The 19,361-nt window shown below is 36.4% G+C and overlaps 1 protein-coding gene across 2 annotated transcripts; it reads right to left on the bottom strand.

Moving 5' to 3' along the window:
• Positions 1 to 13,011: 13,011 nt before the first annotated feature.
• LOC112090924 (aldo-keto reductase family 4 member C10-like) lies at positions 13,012 to 19,099 on the bottom strand. Of its 2 annotated transcripts, XM_024163324.1 has the most exons (4): positions 18,764 to 19,099; positions 18,023 to 18,616; positions 16,807 to 17,061; positions 13,012 to 13,423 (listed from the first exon to the last, which is right to left on the bottom strand). In XM_024163324.1, exons 1-4 carry the CDS (start codon positions 18,764 to 18,766, stop codon positions 13,163 to 13,165), a joined length of 1,113 nt encoding a protein of 370 aa, XP_024019092.1. In that variant the 5' UTR covers positions 18,767 to 19,099; the 3' UTR covers positions 13,012 to 13,162. The 2 variants fall into 2 exon arrangements, with proteins under 2 accessions (XP_024019092.1, XP_024019093.1); XM_024163325.1 differs by having other exon boundaries at positions 18,023 to 19,095.
• Between the last annotated feature and the right edge of the window lie 262 nt (positions 19,100 to 19,361).

Here is a 19,361-nt window from a genome sequence, read left to right on the forward strand (position 1 = left end):
AGAATTAAGTGTCTTACTAAGCCCTTGCTTATATAAGTTATTTCATGTTGCAGACAATCTAAAGGGTAAGATGTAGCCATGGAGAATATTGGAGCGGATGCGAGCTATGCGTGATAGGAAAACAAGAGAAACGATCATGGGATGAAAGTGTTTAAGGTTAAACAAAGTTTTTAGTTTTTAGTTTTATTGTTTTGAAATTTCGGTTTATGGTGGTTTTGATTTGAAGAATATTTTAGACTTTATAGATTTTAATAACTAAATTGAACCGAAGGTTGTTTTATATTTTTCTTTTAGTCGTTCAAAGTAATGTATTTCAAGTTTAACGATTTTCCGCATTCTTTAAGAGGTAAATGTTTGAAAGTTAAGATAATTGTGACGGTCCGTGAGGGGTCGTTATAGATATGGTATCAGAGAGGTTTCCTATTTCCTACCATGTGTGGCCACGCATTTACTCCAAAATTCTCCAAGTAAGTAGTTATTTAATTTCTTTAGATGAAATGTAAATTTTTATGATGTTAAGTTTTCAAATTATAGGAGTGTGGATCCTTATTCAATGTCTTGAAATAGAGAGTTTCCTTATTAGTTAAAATTTAATTGCTAACAGATGATTAAGATAAGATGGCACGCGGACGGGGACACGGAGCTCGTGGCCGTGGTAATGGACGTGGGCAAGGTAGAACTGAGGCTGCAGTAGAGCCCAATTTAGCAAAGGAGATGGCACAGTTGCGTGAAGGCCGGGGTAGAGGCCATGGACAAGCTGAAGTTGAGACAGCGGCAGGACTTAATTTGGTTGAAGTGGTAGCGCAGTTACAGAGACAACTGCAAGAACAACAAGTGCTTATCAATCATTTACAAGCTAATGGGAACAGAGCCGAAGTTCCAGCTGATCCATCGGTTCCACAACTAGGGCAACATAGAGGAGTTCAGGCTGTACGTAATCTCGAGCCTCTGTTCCTGAGGTTAAAGAAGATGAAGCCTAAAGAATTCCATGGGTCAACTGACCCTTTGGTAGCTCAAGGGTGGTTGAAGTCTATTGAGTTAGTACTAGGGTTCATGGACTTAAATGAGAATGAGAAAGTGAAGTGTGCTTCTTACTGTTTGATGGATGATGCTAGGATTTGGTGGGAAGGAGTAGAACTGAGCAGAGATGTAAATCAGATGACTTGGCAAGACTTTCTTCAAAAGTTTAATGAGCAATACTTCAACATGTTTGTGACTAGGAAGTATTATGATGAGTTCAACAATTTTCACCAAGGGGGTTTATCTGTGAATGAAGTTGTTAATCAGTTTAACCGACTGGCACAACTATGTCCCACTATGGTGCCAACTGAGGAGGAGCGGCTAAGGAGGATGATCACGATGTTAGACCCGAGATTGCATTAATTGTTGACAATGGAATCACTCCGCCTACCACGACAGCTGAATGTGTCAAAGGTGCCCTTCGTGCTGAGTACCACTTAAACAAGCGTAAGGAAGAACATGCCTACTAGAATGAAGCCAGTAAGAGTCATAACAACCAGAATCATGGGAACTCTGGAAATCATGGCAAGTCCCAAGGAGGGCAGTGGAATAACAACAAGAGGAAAGGAAACTTTCCTAATCAAAAGAATCAAAATAACCGCCAACTTGGAAGTCAGCCGTCCAAACAAGTCAAGAACATTCCACCTTGCTCTAAATGTGGGAAGATGCATTTAGGAGAGTGTCGTCAAGGCACAAATCTATGCTACAGTTGTGGTCGTGAGGGTCACCTGTCCAAGAACTGTCAAAACAAGACTTACCAGCCGTTCCAGCAAAACCAACAGAAGAACCCACCAGCTCAGCTCTACAGCATGCAAGCCGCCATTGATGGGCCTCATATTTCCCAGGGCCGACTTGAGGCCCCTCCCGTCACCACAAATGCCAAAATCTTTACAATGACAAAGGAGGAAGCTACTGCAGGGACTTCTACCGTTGTTACTGGTCATATACTTGTTAATAACCAACATGCTACTGTTCTTTTTGACACTGGAGCCACACACTCTTTTGTGTCTACTTCTTTTGTTAAAAGAATAGGATGGGACCTAGATGTCTTGAGTTATGGATTCACTACGACACTACCCTCTGGGGAAGTGATGATGTCTACACATAGGCTGCGAGCTGTGCCTATGAGGATTGTTGATAAGGAACTCTATAGTGATCTGATAGTGCTCCAGATGTATGACTATGACCTAATATTAGGTATGGATTTCCTGGGGAAATACAACGCATCTATTGAGTGCCGAAGATGTAAGGTCATATTTAGCCCTGAAGGAGAGACTCAATTCGAATTCGTTGGCGAACTGAGAAAGAAGACGAAGTTATTTCTGTCAGCAATGAAGGCCCAGAAGATGCTAGCTAGTGGTTGCACCGGTTTCTTAGCCAACATCGTTGATAAAAAGAAAGAAGATAAGTTAGAAATTAAAGATGTGGCTATTGTACGAGATTTTAGTGAGGTATTTCCAGATGATTTGCCAGGTTTACCACCGGATAGAGAAATTCAATTCGAGATTGAACTGGGGCCTGGTACTGGGCCAATCTCCAAGGCTCCATCTCGCATGGCACCTGCTGAATTGAAAGAACTGCATAAGCAACTTCAAGAGTTGTTGGATAAAGGTTTCATCTGCCCCAGTCATTCTCCGTGGGGAGCTCCGGTGTTGTTTGTAAAAAAGAAGGATGGAACAATGAGGCTCTGCATCAATTATAGGGAGCTCAACAAGGGGACTATAAGAAATAAATACCCGTTGCCAAGAATTGATGATTTGTTTGATCAACTGCAAGGTGCGACGGTATTCTCAAAGATTGATTTGCGGTCCGGTTACCACTAGCTAAAGATTAAGGAAGACAATATTTCTAAGTCTGCCTTTAGAACTCGTTACGGCCATTATAAGTTTGTGGTCATGCCATTCGGATTGACCAACGCCCCTGCTGCATTCATGGACTTGATGAACATAGTGTTCAAGGAGTTTTTGGATAAGTTTGTGATAGTGTTTATTGATGATATCCTCATCTATTCAAAAACTCAAGGAGAACACGAGAGGCATTTGAGAATGGTGTTGCAAACATTGAAGAAGCACAAGTTTGATGCAAAATTCTCTAAGTGTGAATTTTAGCTGGATTATGTGGCATTCCTCGGCCATGTGATTTCCAAAGAGGGGGTGATGGGGATCCTGCAAAGATTGAAGCCGTTAGCAATTGGAAAAGACCAACCAATGTAAGTGAGATCAGAAGTTTCCTTGGTCTAGCTGGATATTACCGGAAGTTTGTAGCAAACTTTTCGAAGCTTGCCATGCCACTGATGATGCTTACCCGCAAAGCGAAGAAGTTTGAATGGACTGAAGACTGTGAGAAGAGCTTCCAAGAGCTAAAGAAGAGACTCACCAGTGCCCCGATCTTGACCATTCCAGATGGGGACGAAGGTTTTGTAATATACAGTGATGCTTCTAAGATGGGACTCGGCGCAGTTTTAATGCAGAATGGGAAGGTAATTGCCTATGCATCAAGACAATTGAAGGATTACGAGAAGACCTATCCCACTCATGACCTAGAGTTGGCTGCCGTAGTTTTTGCATTGAAGATCTGGAGGCACTACTTGTATGGTGTTCGATGCCAAATATTCACTGATCATCAAAGTCTAAGGTACTTCTTCACTCAGAAGGATATGAATATGAGGCAGAGGAGGTGGCTAGAACTGGTAAAGGATTACGATTATGAAATTCTTTACCATCCAGGGAAGGCAAACAGGGTAACTGATGCCTTAAGTAGGAAGACTCCTGCTGCATTAATGTCGTTGCAAGAAATGTCTAAGCCTCTTCTGAAAGAGATTCAAAAATTTCAGTTAGAAATTGTCGTGGGGCAGTTGTCCGCAATGATCTTGACTCCGACTATTTATGATGATATCCGGAGCATGCAGTGCCTTGATCCAAGTCTGGTGAGGATCAAGAATGAAGTACTTGAAGGGAAGTGTGACGGTTTTAGCATAGCAGATGATGGAGTGCTGAAGTTTAAAGGACGGTTATGCGTCCCTAAGGATGATGAACTGAGGAGGAAGATTCTTGAGGAGGCACATAAAACTTCATATATGCTTCATCCTAGTTCAACCAAGATGTATGTGGACCTTAAAGGAAGTTTTTGGTGGTTTGGAATGAAAAGGGACGTAGCAGACTATGTGAAACAATGTTTGACATGCCAGCAAGTTAAAGGTGAGCATCAGAGGCCAGGAGGGTTGCTTCAGTCGATTCAGATTCCAGAATGGAAATGGGAAGACATTGCAATGAACTTCATTGTTGGATTGCCGAGGACTTCAAACGGATTTGATGCTATATGGGTTGTTATTGACAGATTGACCAAGTCAGCTCATTTTCTTCCTATTCGGACGACATTTTCTATGGAACAATTGGCCGAGCTGTATGTGAAAGAAATTGTGAAGCTTCATGGTGTCCCCAAATCTATTATTTCAGACCGAGATAGTAGGTTCACCTCACATTTTTTGAGGAGCGTTCAAGCAGCTATGGGGACAGCTTAAATTTAGCACAGCTTTTCACCCACAGACAGAGAGGACCAACCAAACACTTGAAGATATGCTTCGAGCTTATGCTTTGGATTTTAAAGGGAGTTGGTGTAAGTTCCTACCATTGGCTGAATTCGCTTATAACAACAGTTATCAAGCGACGATTGGGATGGCTCCTTATGAGGCACTATATGGGAGACGTTGCAGATCCCCAATCTGTGGATTGCCGAGGACTTCAAACGGATTTGATGCTATATGGGTTGTTATTGACAGATTGACCAAGTCAGCTCATTTTCTTCCTATTCGGACGACATTTTCTATGGAACAATTGGCCGAGCTGTATGTGAAAGAAATTGTGAAGCTTCATGGTGTCCCCAAATCTATTATTTCAGACCGAGATAGTAGGTTCACCTCACATTTTTTGAGGAGCGTTCAAGCAGCTATGGGGACAGCTTAAATTTAGCACAGCTTTTCACCCACAGACAAAGAGGACCAACCAAACACTTGAAGATATGCTTCGAGCTTATGCTTTGGATTTTAAAGGGAGTTGGTGTAAGTTCCTACCATTGGCTGAATTCGCTTATAACAACAGTTATCAAGCGACGATTGGGATGGCTCCTTATGAGGCACTATATGGGAGACGTTGCAGATCCCCAATCTATTGGCATGAGGCTGGGGAGAAGAAGTTGATGGAGTCGGCACTTAAGAAGAATGCTAATTTCAAGGAGAAAACTGACTTTGTGAATAAGACATCGGAGGTGGTGAAGGTGATTCAGCAACGGATTGCCACAGCTTAGAGTAGGCAAAAGAGTTATGCAGATGTTCATCGAAGGCCCTTAGAGTTCAAGGTTAGGGATTCGGTGTTCATCAAGGTCGCACCAATGAAGGGCGTGATACGGTTTGGCAAAAGAGGCAAGCTTAGTCCGAGGTACGTTGGACCTTACGAAGTGATTGAGCGCATAGGCAAAGTAGCTTACAAGCTAGAGTTGCCTCAGGTGATGGCATCTATCCACAACGTGCTCCATGTGTCAATGTTGAAGAAATATGTACTAGATCCTTCACATGTCATCAAGCCGCAAGTAGCTCATATCCAAGAGGATATGAGCTATGAAGAGAAACCAGTTGAGATTTTAGATCGGAAGATGAAGACCTTGAACAAAAGAGATCTCTCTAGTCAAAGTTCTTTGGCATAATCACAAAATAGAAGAAGCTACATGGGAACGAGAAGATACTATGAGAGCGAATTACCCAGAGTTATTCTAAGTTTCGAGGACGAAACTTTTTAAAGGTGGGAGGGGTTGTAACACCCATTTTTCTAAACCGATAAAATTCTTAGAAGTAAATATTAGGAGTTAACTTGAATAATGTTATGGTGTTATATATAGTTAATTCTAACATTACATTGAGTTATATTTTACAAGTGAACGCAACGAGGACTCGAGGCGCTAAGAACAAATTCATGCCATGTTATAGAAATTATATATATATATATATATGTTCAATTTTTTTAAATGATTTGATAAATAAATATATGTTCATGATATGACATACTTCATGTTATAATGTATGGAATTAAGTGTCTTAGGAAAATTCTAAGTTTTTCCTTGATTTTTCTTTTTAGACAAAAGAATCATTTCCATGACGTTAATTTCCAGCTCTATTTTGGACCTTTCAAATTCTGAAATTATTCCATAGTTTATACAAAGTTGTAGAGCTTTTCATAAGTTTTTCAACGCCTTCTCATTTGCGCAAATCGGACATCGGAGTAAGAAGATGTGGCCAGTATACCATCAGAATACCCAGCAGTCTCCGACCAAGTTACTGCACGCGAACAAGAATGGAAATTCTAGAAGTTGACCTAACTCTTCTATTTGTCTTCCACGCGAATTTACACCCTAATGAAAGCCACCCTCAACTGTTATAGGGTCATTTAACCATAGGATTAAACCCTAATCAATCCTAAATCAATCACATTAATTTTTTTTTACATATTAAAGAGCCATTCAATTCCCCTTCTCTTCCTCCTTATTTCTCACGCTCAAAAGAAAAAAAAAATCAGAGAGCCTCCCACACCTGCCACAAACCTCACCTCTTGATTCTTTTTGGATTCTTCAATCATTAGAGGCAAAATAAAGATTGTCGAGGTATGATTCTTTCTTGTTGTTTAGTTTGTATGTCTATGAGAGTTTGGATGATTTTACTTTGGGTTTGATTATAATGGTTTGAGAGAATGATGGAGGATATTTATTGGTTGATGATTGAGGGAGGATATATGTATTTAGGTGATGTTTAATGACCATGGCAGCAGGTGTTTATTTTAGATTGGAATGCATGATCCGGTTATTGTTTTGGGTGTTTTGGTGTCTTCATAATTTGATAAATTCTAGAGAGGCATGTTAGGAATTATGTTATTTTCTTATATTGTTGTTTCCTTTTTATGTTATAAATTGTGATTTCATAGAAACATGAGTTAGCATATTGTTTTGGATTCAAGTTGCAAGATATGTGAATTTTGATAGTCATATTGATGTTTCTAGTTCGCTTTGCCTGAGAATTTTTATAGAATGTGTAATTTGAATGTTTTAGGAACATGTTTTAGGGCTGGTTAAAGTATACATATGGTTGGAATTGATTTTATCTTTAATGAATTTATTTTGGTATTTTCGGAGTTTACTGTGCTGGAATTTTCCAGCTAATATGATATGTGTTCAAAACAGTGTTTGAGGGACCAAACGAACTCCGTTTTTAGTAAATTAGATATCGTCGGAAAGCTCTAGATGTCTACTTTAATTTAAAATTGGTTTCAGATCATTTGAAGTTCTATGTGAATTGTCATGAGTTTTTAAAAGGAGTAAAGGTCAGGCTGTCAGTTTTTGTAAAGTTTTGTGTTTTTGGGTAATCAGTGGGTTTTTATGTCTTGACGTTAATGAATGGTGAGAATGGAATATTAAATGTTGTTTTAACGTGATTAATGTATTTGATGAGATGTTAAGGCTTTTTAGTAATCTTATTTATGATTTATGACATGAATGGTTCTAGAGGCAAGCACCCGAGGACCTCATTCATTGCGTCACCGTTGTGAAATTTAAAAAGGTTAAGTAAGGCGCTCAAGTAAGTACACTCTCACCTGCAACATGAATTGAAGAATTGAGAAGTATATGATTTTGATGTTTATGATGATGTTATGACAACTTTAATATTTCATATGATGACGTTTGAAGAAAAATGTATATATGTATTTTTATGTTTTTAAATGGTGTTGTACACTTTGATGGTGACCGGTGAGCGGTCTTATTGTCACGGTTAGTATGGGATTTGCTACCCCATATTTTTCGTGGCTAGCGCGCTATAATGGTACAACGTCAGGCCCAATATATGATGGATTTTAAAGTTTAAACATGTTCAAAAATAATTATTCTCGTGATGAAGTTGATTGTTGATGAATAAAAATGTTCATTTAAATTTGTGAGAATTAAGTGTCTTACTAAGCCCTTGCTTATATAAGTTATTTTATGTTGCAGACAATCTAAAGGGTAAGATGTAGCCATGGAGAATATTGGAGCGGATGCGGGCTATGCGTGATAGGAAAACGGGAGAAACGATCATGGGATGAAAGTGTTTAAGGTTAAACAAAGTTTTTACTTTTTACTTTTATTGTTTTGAAACTTCGGTTTATGGTGGTTTTGATTTGAAGAATATTTTGGACTTTATAGATTTTAATAACTAAGTTGAACCGAAGGTTGTTTTATTTTTTCTTTAAGTCGTTCAAAGTAAAGTATTTCAAGTTTAACGATTTTCTGCATTCTTTAAGAGGTAAATGTTTGAAAGTTAAGATAACTGTGACGGTCCGTAAGGGGTCGTTACAGAAGGAGGGGGACAAGTTGACTAAAAATCAATAATTTAGGAGTACTTATAAATTATAAATAGTGTCACATCATTATTTTGTTACTTAGTATTATATATAGAGTGGTGTTTTGAACAATTTCGTATAGTTCAAAGAATGAAATGAACTCTTTTCAAAGTTCGGGGGCAATGTTGAATAGGGCAACAAATTCTGCAGCTAGTTACAACAGATCGTCTGGAGTAACAGAATTAGAGTCAGAATGTGAAGACCAAAAGTCATATCAAGAGATTTATAACAAGATAATAAAAGTCTGCAAACTAAACAAGACCTTCGAAGAGCGCATTGTCAAGCTCACTAAAGAAAAATAGCTGTTAATGGGAGCTGCACCAACTTTGAGTTTCTTGCCAAAAGAAAAGGGCAAAAAATTGTAAGAGACCGCATATGAATTCGAAAACACCCAGAAAATCTTGAAAATGATGAACTCTGGAACGGCCAAGCTAGACCGCCTACTACCTTTGAGAAAATTAAGTGGTGATCATCATGGACTTGACTACAATGGTGGAGAATCATCGAGTTCAAAAATAGTATTTGTAAAATCTTTAACACCCACTGTCATTCCTCAAGCATTCATCAGGTAAGTCCAAGAGGTTTGTTTCTACTTTTCACTCCTGAAATATTAAGGTCATATTAGACCTAGGTGCTTTAAATTATTGAAATCTTTAGAAAGTGGCATGATACCAATTCATTATTTTTCTCAAAACCAAAAAGGAGGCCTAACACCAAAATAGATTTAAAAGATAAATCCTAAGAAAAATTTGGATTAAGAAGTCTGATTTGTGCATGAAAGAAAAATTTGAGCCATATGATGCTTTCAAAAAATTGTGCATGAGATTAAAGGCTGAAAAGCAAGTGGCAAACATATGTATATATATATATATATATATACACACATATATATTTCTAAGGTTCTTGATGCTCCTAAGTTCGAATCACAAAGGAAAGCGCTAGGAATTTGCATGGCTTGATAGGCACATATTAGGTTCACGTTTATTTATTTTGTTTGAAAAAAATGAGAATTAAGCATGAAAAATAGTTGGATGAATATGGATTACTTGAAAAGACTTTATGTTTGTGCATAAACCAATTCTGATTATTTCTTAGGTTTAATGAATTAATTGATTATACGCACTAACAAATTTGAATGTTCAATTGTGACTGTGGATTTTATGGGAATATATACGTGGATGAAGCTAAGGTGAAAGTGAGAAATCATATTGTTGACCACTATCTAAACCAGGCCTCAACTACAAGTTACAGGACTTCATTAACTCAGACACCATTAAGAGAAGGAGCTACATGTGTACAAGTGTGAGAAGCTTTCTTTGAGTAATCATCTGTACAGAGAGAGAAATGCAAGGAAAAAGTTTCTTTTTTTTTTTTTTTTTTTTTTTTATTTAAGGAGAAGAGGAGAATCCCGCCACTTTTAAATAGGGCTCACGGTGACTCGAAATCTCAACTTAACCAACTGTGCTGCCTAAGAAACAAGTTTGACTCAATATGTGAGTATTTTTTAAGCCAAAGCCTAAGATACAGGTTTCATGGATGAAGTAATCAAAATTGAAAATTCTTTGTCACGCAGACACTTTTTTGGACTATTTTGTTATGCTCTTAATAATTTTAGACTACGATTTTTTGTTCAAACTGTGATGATTTGAAAATAATCGATGTTCAAAGACGAAAAATAAATGCTAAATATTCTCACCAAACAGATTTTTATTTTATTTTCATTTAGGTGCATCACACTTATTTTCTGCATTCTAGGTTTTTTTATTTGCAGGCGCATATTGACGTGATACATAACGCATTGTCATAACATTATGATGAAGTTGGGTACATTACTGGGACTTCAGAAATTTTTTCTGCCAATAGTTTTTAAGTCTGGAATGAAAATTTTGGGTTTGAAAATTTGAAGCCTGGAAAGGATGATTAAACTCAATGTGGAGTAATGGCATGCATCAACATCTCGTAATGTTTCATTGGCTTATTGATACGAATCTCCAAATTGAGCTTTCCAGAAACTCAAACCTCCTAAAAGCATAAAAATTAGAGCTGTTCATAAACCCACAAAATCCGCAGACCCAATCCACCACACTCCAACCCAACCCGAAAAATATAATTTCTAGTATTAAATTTTTTTTTCGGCCCATTTAATGTCTGGTCCGAAGTTTTGAGGCGGGATGTGAGTTGAGCCTGCACACCCCAACCCAACCCGCGCTCTAACTTGCCTCCTTTAATATCTAACCCTAGGTAAGCAACTAATTTATACTCTCTAGTTTTTTCATATTTGAATTAAGCATCTACGTTTGCATTATGTTAAGACTAATTTATGAGTGTAGACTCATTTATGTTTGCTTTATGTTTGATGTTGGATGGACTACTTCGCTTCATGTTTGATGTTGGATTGAACTTTGAATTTCTATCTGTTTGAATGTTGGAGTTATTATTTCTATTTGATGATGAACTTTGAATGTTTGATTGAACTTTGAGTCTTTGATTATTTGAATGTTGAAACCGACCACCCAACCCACCCCGCACTGCCCCAAACCAACCCAAACATTATTGGGTTGTGAAATTTTTTTAACATCGTTAGGGCTAAATATGTGCAACCCGCACCTTTTAAAGTGAAAGAAGAAAAAGTCATAACCCGTACCAACCTAACCCATGAACAATCCTAATAAAAATGCCTGAAATATGTATTTTCTTCCCACTTAATTTTATTGTTTTGAATTCCTTCAATAGAGCACAAGATAATCACAATTTAAAATCTAAAAACAGAATTAAAAGCCACTAAATGCACGTACTCATCCCTCAACTACCTAGAAACTCCACTAGCTAAAAAATAGGAACCACTCCATTATCTAATCTAACAACTATTAAAAGAGCGAAACTCTTTCTCTTCAAACTCTTTTATTTTTTATTTTTACTCTTTTTTACTTTTTCTTTATCTTCATTCTTTTTAAAAAAAAAAAAAAATTGAATGTTTTGTTTTTCTTTTTTATTTTGTGAATTTTCTTTGACAGTTTAATTGTTTACGTGTATTTTTTAAAATATATATATTTTTTACTTTACTCCTATTAAACTATTTTTTATAGTGTTCCTAATGTAATTTTTTATCAATGTTAAAATAATTCTCTTCAAATCTATCGATACTTAATTGTCTTCCATGTAATTCCTATCATATCAAAAGTTATATTTATACTTACATTTTTATACTAAATTGTATTCTTTTAATTTACAATTATACAGATCTTTTTCATTGCTAAATGTTTAAAATAGAAAATGAGTATTGTTTTAATTAAAAGTTTAGAAACTTATTTTTGAAATAGATTTAGAAAGCCTTAAATGGTTGTATAAATAAATTTCTCATCATCCGTTAAATAATAAACTTTTAAGTGTTTTTAACACGGGAATACGCGTGAAGCACGTTGCCAAAACAAGTTTATCTAAAAATCTAAACATGTTGACTAATTAAAAACAAAAGGAAAACAAGCAACGTACTAAATACAGAAGATTTGAAGAATTGAAGAAATCAAAAGATTATCTTGAAGAAGGCTAGTTTTAAATCTTAAATTGATAAGATTTAAAATCCTTTAAAAGATTTAAGATATGTTTGAAGTTACCAGGATTGGAATGCGATTTACTTGAAGAATTCAAGCAACAGGCGTATCTGAAGATAGAGCATATTAAATTGGGTAAACGACTTTAAATTAATTGTATTTCAAACTCCAATTCAATATGTTACAACGGATAAACCCTTCTGTTGCAACAGATCAACATAAATCAAGATTATCCAAGATTTGAATCATTTGTACTGCTCTACCTAAATAATCAAATACTGATGCGAATGGTGCGCGTTCCTGGAGTACACTCGCAGATAGTATTGAGCCTCTGATCAGCGTTCTTCGAGAGAAGAAGTTTCGCATCAATTGAAGGGACTCAAATCTCTCATCCAATTTTAATATCTCAATTAGTCTCTAATCAACTACATCACGTCACGTCGTATTGCTTTTTAATTAGCTCTTTTATGATTATCATAAAATGATGTGTGATTTTATTTATTGAACACTAATTAGAACGCTAAAATTTAGACAGAACTATTTAATTATATCACGTCACGTCGTATTGCTTTTTAATTACCTCTTTTATGCTTATCATAGAATGATGTGTGATTTAATTTGTTGAACACTAATTAGAACACTAAAATTTGGACAGGGAATCAAGATGGATAGTGCTTCCTGAACAAGTCCATTGAGTTGATACGACACAAAGATTATTCAATAACTAGGTGTATACCGAACCACTTAAAATTGCCTTAGTTGTCATTAATTCAAGCTTTGGGTCATTTAATTAATTTGACTTCAATTAAATTTGGTAAAGTGCTAAAAAAAAACAGGATCTTTTACGGTTCTATTTTTATTATCCTGGTCATATTTCGTTACTAGTACTGCTGAGTGTTTACGCTTTTAATATTCTACCTGTGAAATGATCCCTTTTCCCCTCCCCAACTGAACAATCAAAATCATCAAAATGGTCAGTTTCTTATCAACAACCAGCCAGAGCGGCCAAGACTTAAGAAAGCAGATTACATTGGAAAAGTGTTATCACGTCTGTATTGACTTTCTATCAAGTATCAACAGATTCAAATCACAAATAATTGGCACCCAAAATATTACAAGATGATCACATCATTGAATGAAAATTACACATTAACCAAAGAAAATCTTGAGAAAAAACTAGACATTAGGCTCCAAGTCATCGTCGATCTCACGCACTGCTTGAAGTGGACCGCTTCCAAAGACAAAGCCACTGTCTGAAAATTTATTCAGAGGGCTATTTCCGAACAAGCATACCTGTGGTTCAATCTGGTTCAAGCGATTCCACTCGTCATCTGATAGAGACCAACTGAAAATGTCTACGTTTTTCCTTATCCTATCAGCCTTAAGACTGCAAGGTAGGACACTGGTTCCTCTCCGAAGCCCCCAGCGTAAAACAACCTACAACAGATGAGATGAATCACACGTCATCTTATTACTATTACCACGGGCAACATTAAAGGTTCTTAGTCTACAACTGATGAAGAAAACATCCGAATGCATGATCAATTCGAAAATGAAATTAATACAACAGAAAATCCAAATATCAAAAGCAAGGGACCACAGTTGAAAATCCAAGAAAATCTGGAATGTTTGTGTGAATGCAATTCTGGGATAAAAGAACCTCTAACTCACAACTGAACACTGTCTTTTGCAAATGATCGTTTCAGAAACTATCTACTACAGGCACACTTGGTAGAGCGAGTATCATTATCATCAATGCTCAGCAGCAATAGTCCACAAAGGAACAAGAACACTAGTAACATAATGTTCAATCCACCAAAAGCCTAGATTTATAAGTGGCAAATGTACAGTTAAGAGTTAATACGTCCTGATCAAGACACCCTATTGTCTTGTTTATATTGTACAACAGAGTTTATATCTTGACTGGCTTGGTTTTGTATGTTTTTCCTAAGTTCTATTGTAACCGGTATTCCGTTAAAATTGGCCACAACAATGGAATGTCAGTTTATTTTGACATTTAGTCATTATCTATATCCAGTAGTATTGTTTATATGCTATTTCAACCTCTTAATTGGCTTGGCAGTTGCTTGCTCCAAGGTTGAGTCCCAGTTCTATCTGTCAATGTATGACACCTATAGACGGTTTTATAATCTCATAACATGTATGATGGCCTGGTTATCCGAGTATGAAACCTCGTTAATCTCAGCAAATTTACCTAGCATTTAGTTTCTGCAAATCCTTTTTTAGATAGGAAACATGTATAAGATGCTAGACCAATAATTTGCTCGTACCAATTCCCCCAAGAAAACCTTGTCAAGAGCAACTCTTCATATCAAAGAAATCTCTAAGGTTCCAAATTTAATTTTCTATTCATGAGCTTCTAAATTAACTATTTCCATCTTCACCTGTCTTTGACTCCAAACACTAGTCTAAAAAGCTAATCCAAAAATGATGCATCAGCAAAAACAGTGAGTTTTAGATATTAAAATGTACAAAAATAAATTACAATGCTTTTAGAATCCCATGAAATAGAACAGATCTCTTACGTTTTAAATAATGATGCATCAGCAAAAACAGTGACTTTTAGATATGAAAATGTACAAAAATAAATTATAATGCTTTTAGAATCCCATGAAATAGAACAGATCTCTTACGTTTTAAATAACTTAGGATGGAAATCAACAGCTAAGTTATCTAATGAATGGCATCAGTCTTCAACCTCGAAGTTTTATAATCAAAGACCATTCTGTACTGCCCTATCCTTAAGACCTTATCTATAATCTTACTAATCCCATTCTACTATAACTTTCGGTAATTAGTCTAAGTCGATAACCCTGATTTAGAATTAGGAACGAACATCCTGCACTCCATAAGCAGTTCCAGTCACTCATGAAGCCAAATTGATGTATTTATCCAAAATAGTTCACGTATATCCCAATCTGGATCAGTTTCCATCTTCTGTATTTCTAACAGAACTTCCAAGTGTATTACAGACCTTCGCACTTTGAGAGCACTACACAAACTAACCTACTGGAGGTGATGGTCCTTGGAGAATCAGTAAATCCAAATGCAAGGCTAGACTTTGAGACGATATTTTGCAAGCTGTGAAAATTTAGAAATTTGCATTTTTGCTGAAGTTTTTACCAAACCTGTTAGGCTGCTATGACGTAGAGGATTTCAAAGGCACCAAAGATGGCGGGGTGGAGTCAGATGCCCAACCACTAAATCCTCATGATTCTTTATCTTCCATGATTAAATCAGTACAATGCACATGAACATTAGGATGATATGCTGAACCAATACTTTCACTATTTATGCTTTTTCTTTAATGAAATTTTGATGTTACAGGTGCTTAATTCCTTTGATTCTTATAGCAAACTTATATGTTGAAAGTGTCATGCAGTAGAAATTCCAATTAGTGTATAATTTCACAAAATTAAGGAAATCAGCTATTAAGGAAAGACATGGGAAGAAACTAGACTTGTGATCCAAAAGATGACTACCATTCAATAGGAAATAGGATAGAGTACATAGTCTAGAACGCGAAAGTGATTTAGGGAATTCATTTTTACTGTTGAGTCTGTTTCGCTTTAGTTCTTAGTACATCATTTCATTTTCTTTTTCGTTTATTTTCATTTGGATGTGAGGATACTTTATCCTCTTGTACCCATAATTGATTTTCATATTGATATAGGTGTTTTTCCAGAAGCATTGAGTTGAGAGTGAGAGTGCGAAAGTGATTTAGGGAATTCATTTTTACTGTTGAGTCTGTTTCGCTTTAGTTCTTAGTACATCATTTCGTTTTCTTTTTCGTTTATTTTCATTTGGATGTGAGGATACTTTATCCTCTTGTACCCATAATTGATATTCATATTGATATAGGTGTTTTTCCAGAAGCATTGAGTTGAGAGTGAGAGATTACTGGCATTCAGTCGAGTTTTTAAGTGTGTAATGGACATTCAGCCGATCAAAGCTTTTACATATATCCTACATGAAATCCAACTCCACCCAATATTGAACATAAGAAGGGGACAACCGATAGTCTAAATGCAATTGTCTTAACTTGGGTGTACACAATCAGGAAAATTATGAGAACTGTCATCGTATCTAAGCTGACACGTAGTTTAAGTTTGAAGAAAATAACTTTTTGCAACCATGTAGTTAAACAAAACAACCTTTTTTTTTCTTTTTCTTTTTTATTCTCTTTGATGGTAGGTTATAGCTTATGAGCAGTAAAGAAAAGTTTTTTGGGATGGGGACTGTTATAGTTGCAAAGTTTTTGAGTTTTAGGCAACTTTAAAAGGACGCAGTAAGCTTAACTATAGTTAAGTACATCACACAATTATAGCAAATTAACATTTACGTAAAATTGTAATATGAGGTATAGTAGCTCGGAAAAGATTACATGTTTATTCAATAATATAGAGTAAGACTGATGCACGGAAACATGAAGAGATTGAAAATAATAGAAACAAAAGTCATTCATTCTAAAGAACGTAGAGAACTGCACACAAAAGTTTGAGGAAAACTCGGAAATAGAAAACTATCATTAGTGGAGAAAAAAAAAGCCCTGAAAACTGAAAACAAACTTAGCATAAAGTACTTTTAAAGAAAGCAAAAGCAAATCTCAATCAAAAGAAGATCTAATTCCTAAAACAAAGATAATTCTAAACATATCAAAAGTTCAAAAATAAACAATCCTAAAGGTTAGATAAAAATTCATCTGAAACTTCCACTCTAATCCTAGTCATCAACAGCATCAAAGACAAAGATTGATGATATTGAACAAAATGAGCAAGAAAAGGTTAGCTTAAGTATACCTGCTCTGGTGTTTTCTTGTGTCTGTCTGCAATCTTTGCAACAACTGACAATTTCAGCATTGGCCCATGAACAGATCTTGACCTTCGGAATGATATACGGGGAGTTCCAGGTTCGTCCTCCCCACCAGAACTGCTATCAGATGGTCCAGGAGCTGAAGCAGGTACTCCCAACGGTGTGTGAGCCGATACATGTATACCCTTTAGCTGGCAGAACTTTACAAGTTCATCTTGCCTCCAGAAAGGATGCAACTCCACCTAAGAAAAGATTATCCGAATTCATTAGATAGTTGTATAAGGATGGTAGAGGAAAAGCTAAAAGAGCCTAAGCTGCTGGCATGCAGTGATTGAGGGAGAGTCAAGTAAGTTCTTTTCACCATATCATTATCAGTTCAACGAGGACCAAAAAATAAATAAATAAACAAAAAATAAGAAGATGGAGTAATAAAACCGAGCGTGAACCATTTAAATTTGGAACTAATTTTTGCATCATTGTTAAGTTTCTGGATCAAAATTAGTCAAAAAGAAATGGTGAGGCCTAAGAGGGCACAGTTCATTACCAGGACAGTTAATCTCTTTTAAATGAAAAATACTCCCCTAAAAAATTTAGAGCCAACTTCAACATTCCTAAAGGGATATTTGGAAGAGCAAAATTCTTTGTTTCTATGATAGAGAGCTTTATGTTCTACAAAAACACAGGTAAGCCACCAGGCAAGAGGCACGTTGTGCTCAGATTGCACAGGACCCTATTCATTGGCCACTTAAAAGATGAGTTGACCAACTCCAAATTATCAAAAAGGGTTCCTCTAAACCCAACTACGTTTCCTCCACCCGAGAGAAGATCCTAATTACTGAAAATCTATCTAAGCAGGTTATGAATTAACCGTTTCAGCATCCGCTTAATTACATCCAACTGATGGATCCTATTCAACTTTTTCTGCGGATTTTCAACATTGTAATGCATCGAACCCTGTAGTCTACAAGTCAACTTACCGGGAGATAGTTTCTCCAGGACAAATAAGGTGTAGATATGACTAATTCTAAAAACTTATCTTGTCCAGTTTTCATACTATCCTTACGACAAAAAATTTTATAATCAAAATTCCGCAATTTGCATCTAGCAACGTTCGACATACGACTTAAATGGAGAAAAATAAAATTACAACAATAATCATGCCAAATCTGTCGAATTATGGCAAATAAGGTAACAGTTACGTACCTGATTAACTGCAGGCACAACCTTGGCAAACTTAAGCAACTCCTTGATCTGCTGAACACTGAAATTGCTGACTCCAATAGCCCTTACAAGACCAAGCTCAACCAGACCTTCCATGGCTTTCCATGCCTTCTTCAACCGATTCAAGAACTGCCTATACTCGCTTCCAGACTTGATTGGAGGATCTGTGGCATCGCCGAACGCCGAACTCTCCGGCCAGTGCATCAAATACAGATCCAAATACGAAACCCCAAGGTTCTTGAGAGACACTCTAACATAATTCTCAATCTTATTCAATGAGTTCATTGTACAATACAACTTAGAAGTCAAGAAAACATCTTCCCTTTTGAGTGATCCTCCATTGAATGCTTGGGACAAAGCTTCCCCAACTTCAACCTCGTTCCCATAAAGATGTGCACAGTCTATGTGACGATATCCCACTGACAATGCCGTTTTCACGGCTTCAACACAGAGGTCTCCGCCGCTCTGCCATGTCCCAAGCCCAATGGCCGGGATTCTCGCTCCTGTGTTCAACACAAAGTGATTCCCTGGCGTCCCAAGTTTTCCTTTCATCTTTGCAAAAACTTCTCCGGAAAACTTCAAAACCCAACAGAAACAACGTAGACCCACGATTTTAGGAACTGGGTAAATGATATTTTGCAAGTCAATCAAAAACCCATTTGATTAAAAGATCACTTTTCCCACTAAATACAACTACCACTTTGACTAAGAAGTTTTGCCCACCATCTGTTTGTCAAGAATCTTCAAAGAACCGTCGTCATATTATTTGATCAGCAACGAAAGAAACAACCCCGGATTGAGGAAGTTGGTAGTTTTTTTTTTTTTTTTTTTTTTTAAGTATATTTCAACGTTTTGTACCTAGATAAATCAAATAAATTACATTCAAAGGGTGTGACATGGTCAACAACGGCAGCAAAGACAGAGAGAGAAGAAAGCTTAGCTGTAAAGATCAATCTGTTTCTCGCATCAGCCATCACGAATGCAAAAGACAAGTTTGTATCGACTTAAAAAAAGAAACTAAAAAGACAAATAAGGCAAGGTTAATAATAATATATTAGTATGAATTTGTCAATTATCTAGAAGGAAGAAAAGGAAAAATTGGAAGAAAAAGATGGGCGACGAGAAAGAAAATAGCATTAAAGATGAAAGGGAAGGAAATACAATTTAAAATTTCAAAGTCATGGACCCAACGAAGGGTCGTCTAAATCCACCTACCAACCACCCAACTTAACAAAGACATTTTTCATTGACATTGGCGATGGACCTTTCATGCTATGCATCGCCATTTTGCAAAGGGACATCCAATTATTGAGCTAAAAAT

The sequence above is a fragment of the Morus notabilis genome, unplaced genomic scaffold (assembly GCF_000414095.1).
Source record: "Morus notabilis unplaced genomic scaffold, ASM41409v2 Scaffold1203, whole genome shotgun sequence".
Classification (NCBI taxonomy): Eukaryota; Viridiplantae; Streptophyta; class Magnoliopsida; order Rosales; family Moraceae; genus Morus; species Morus notabilis.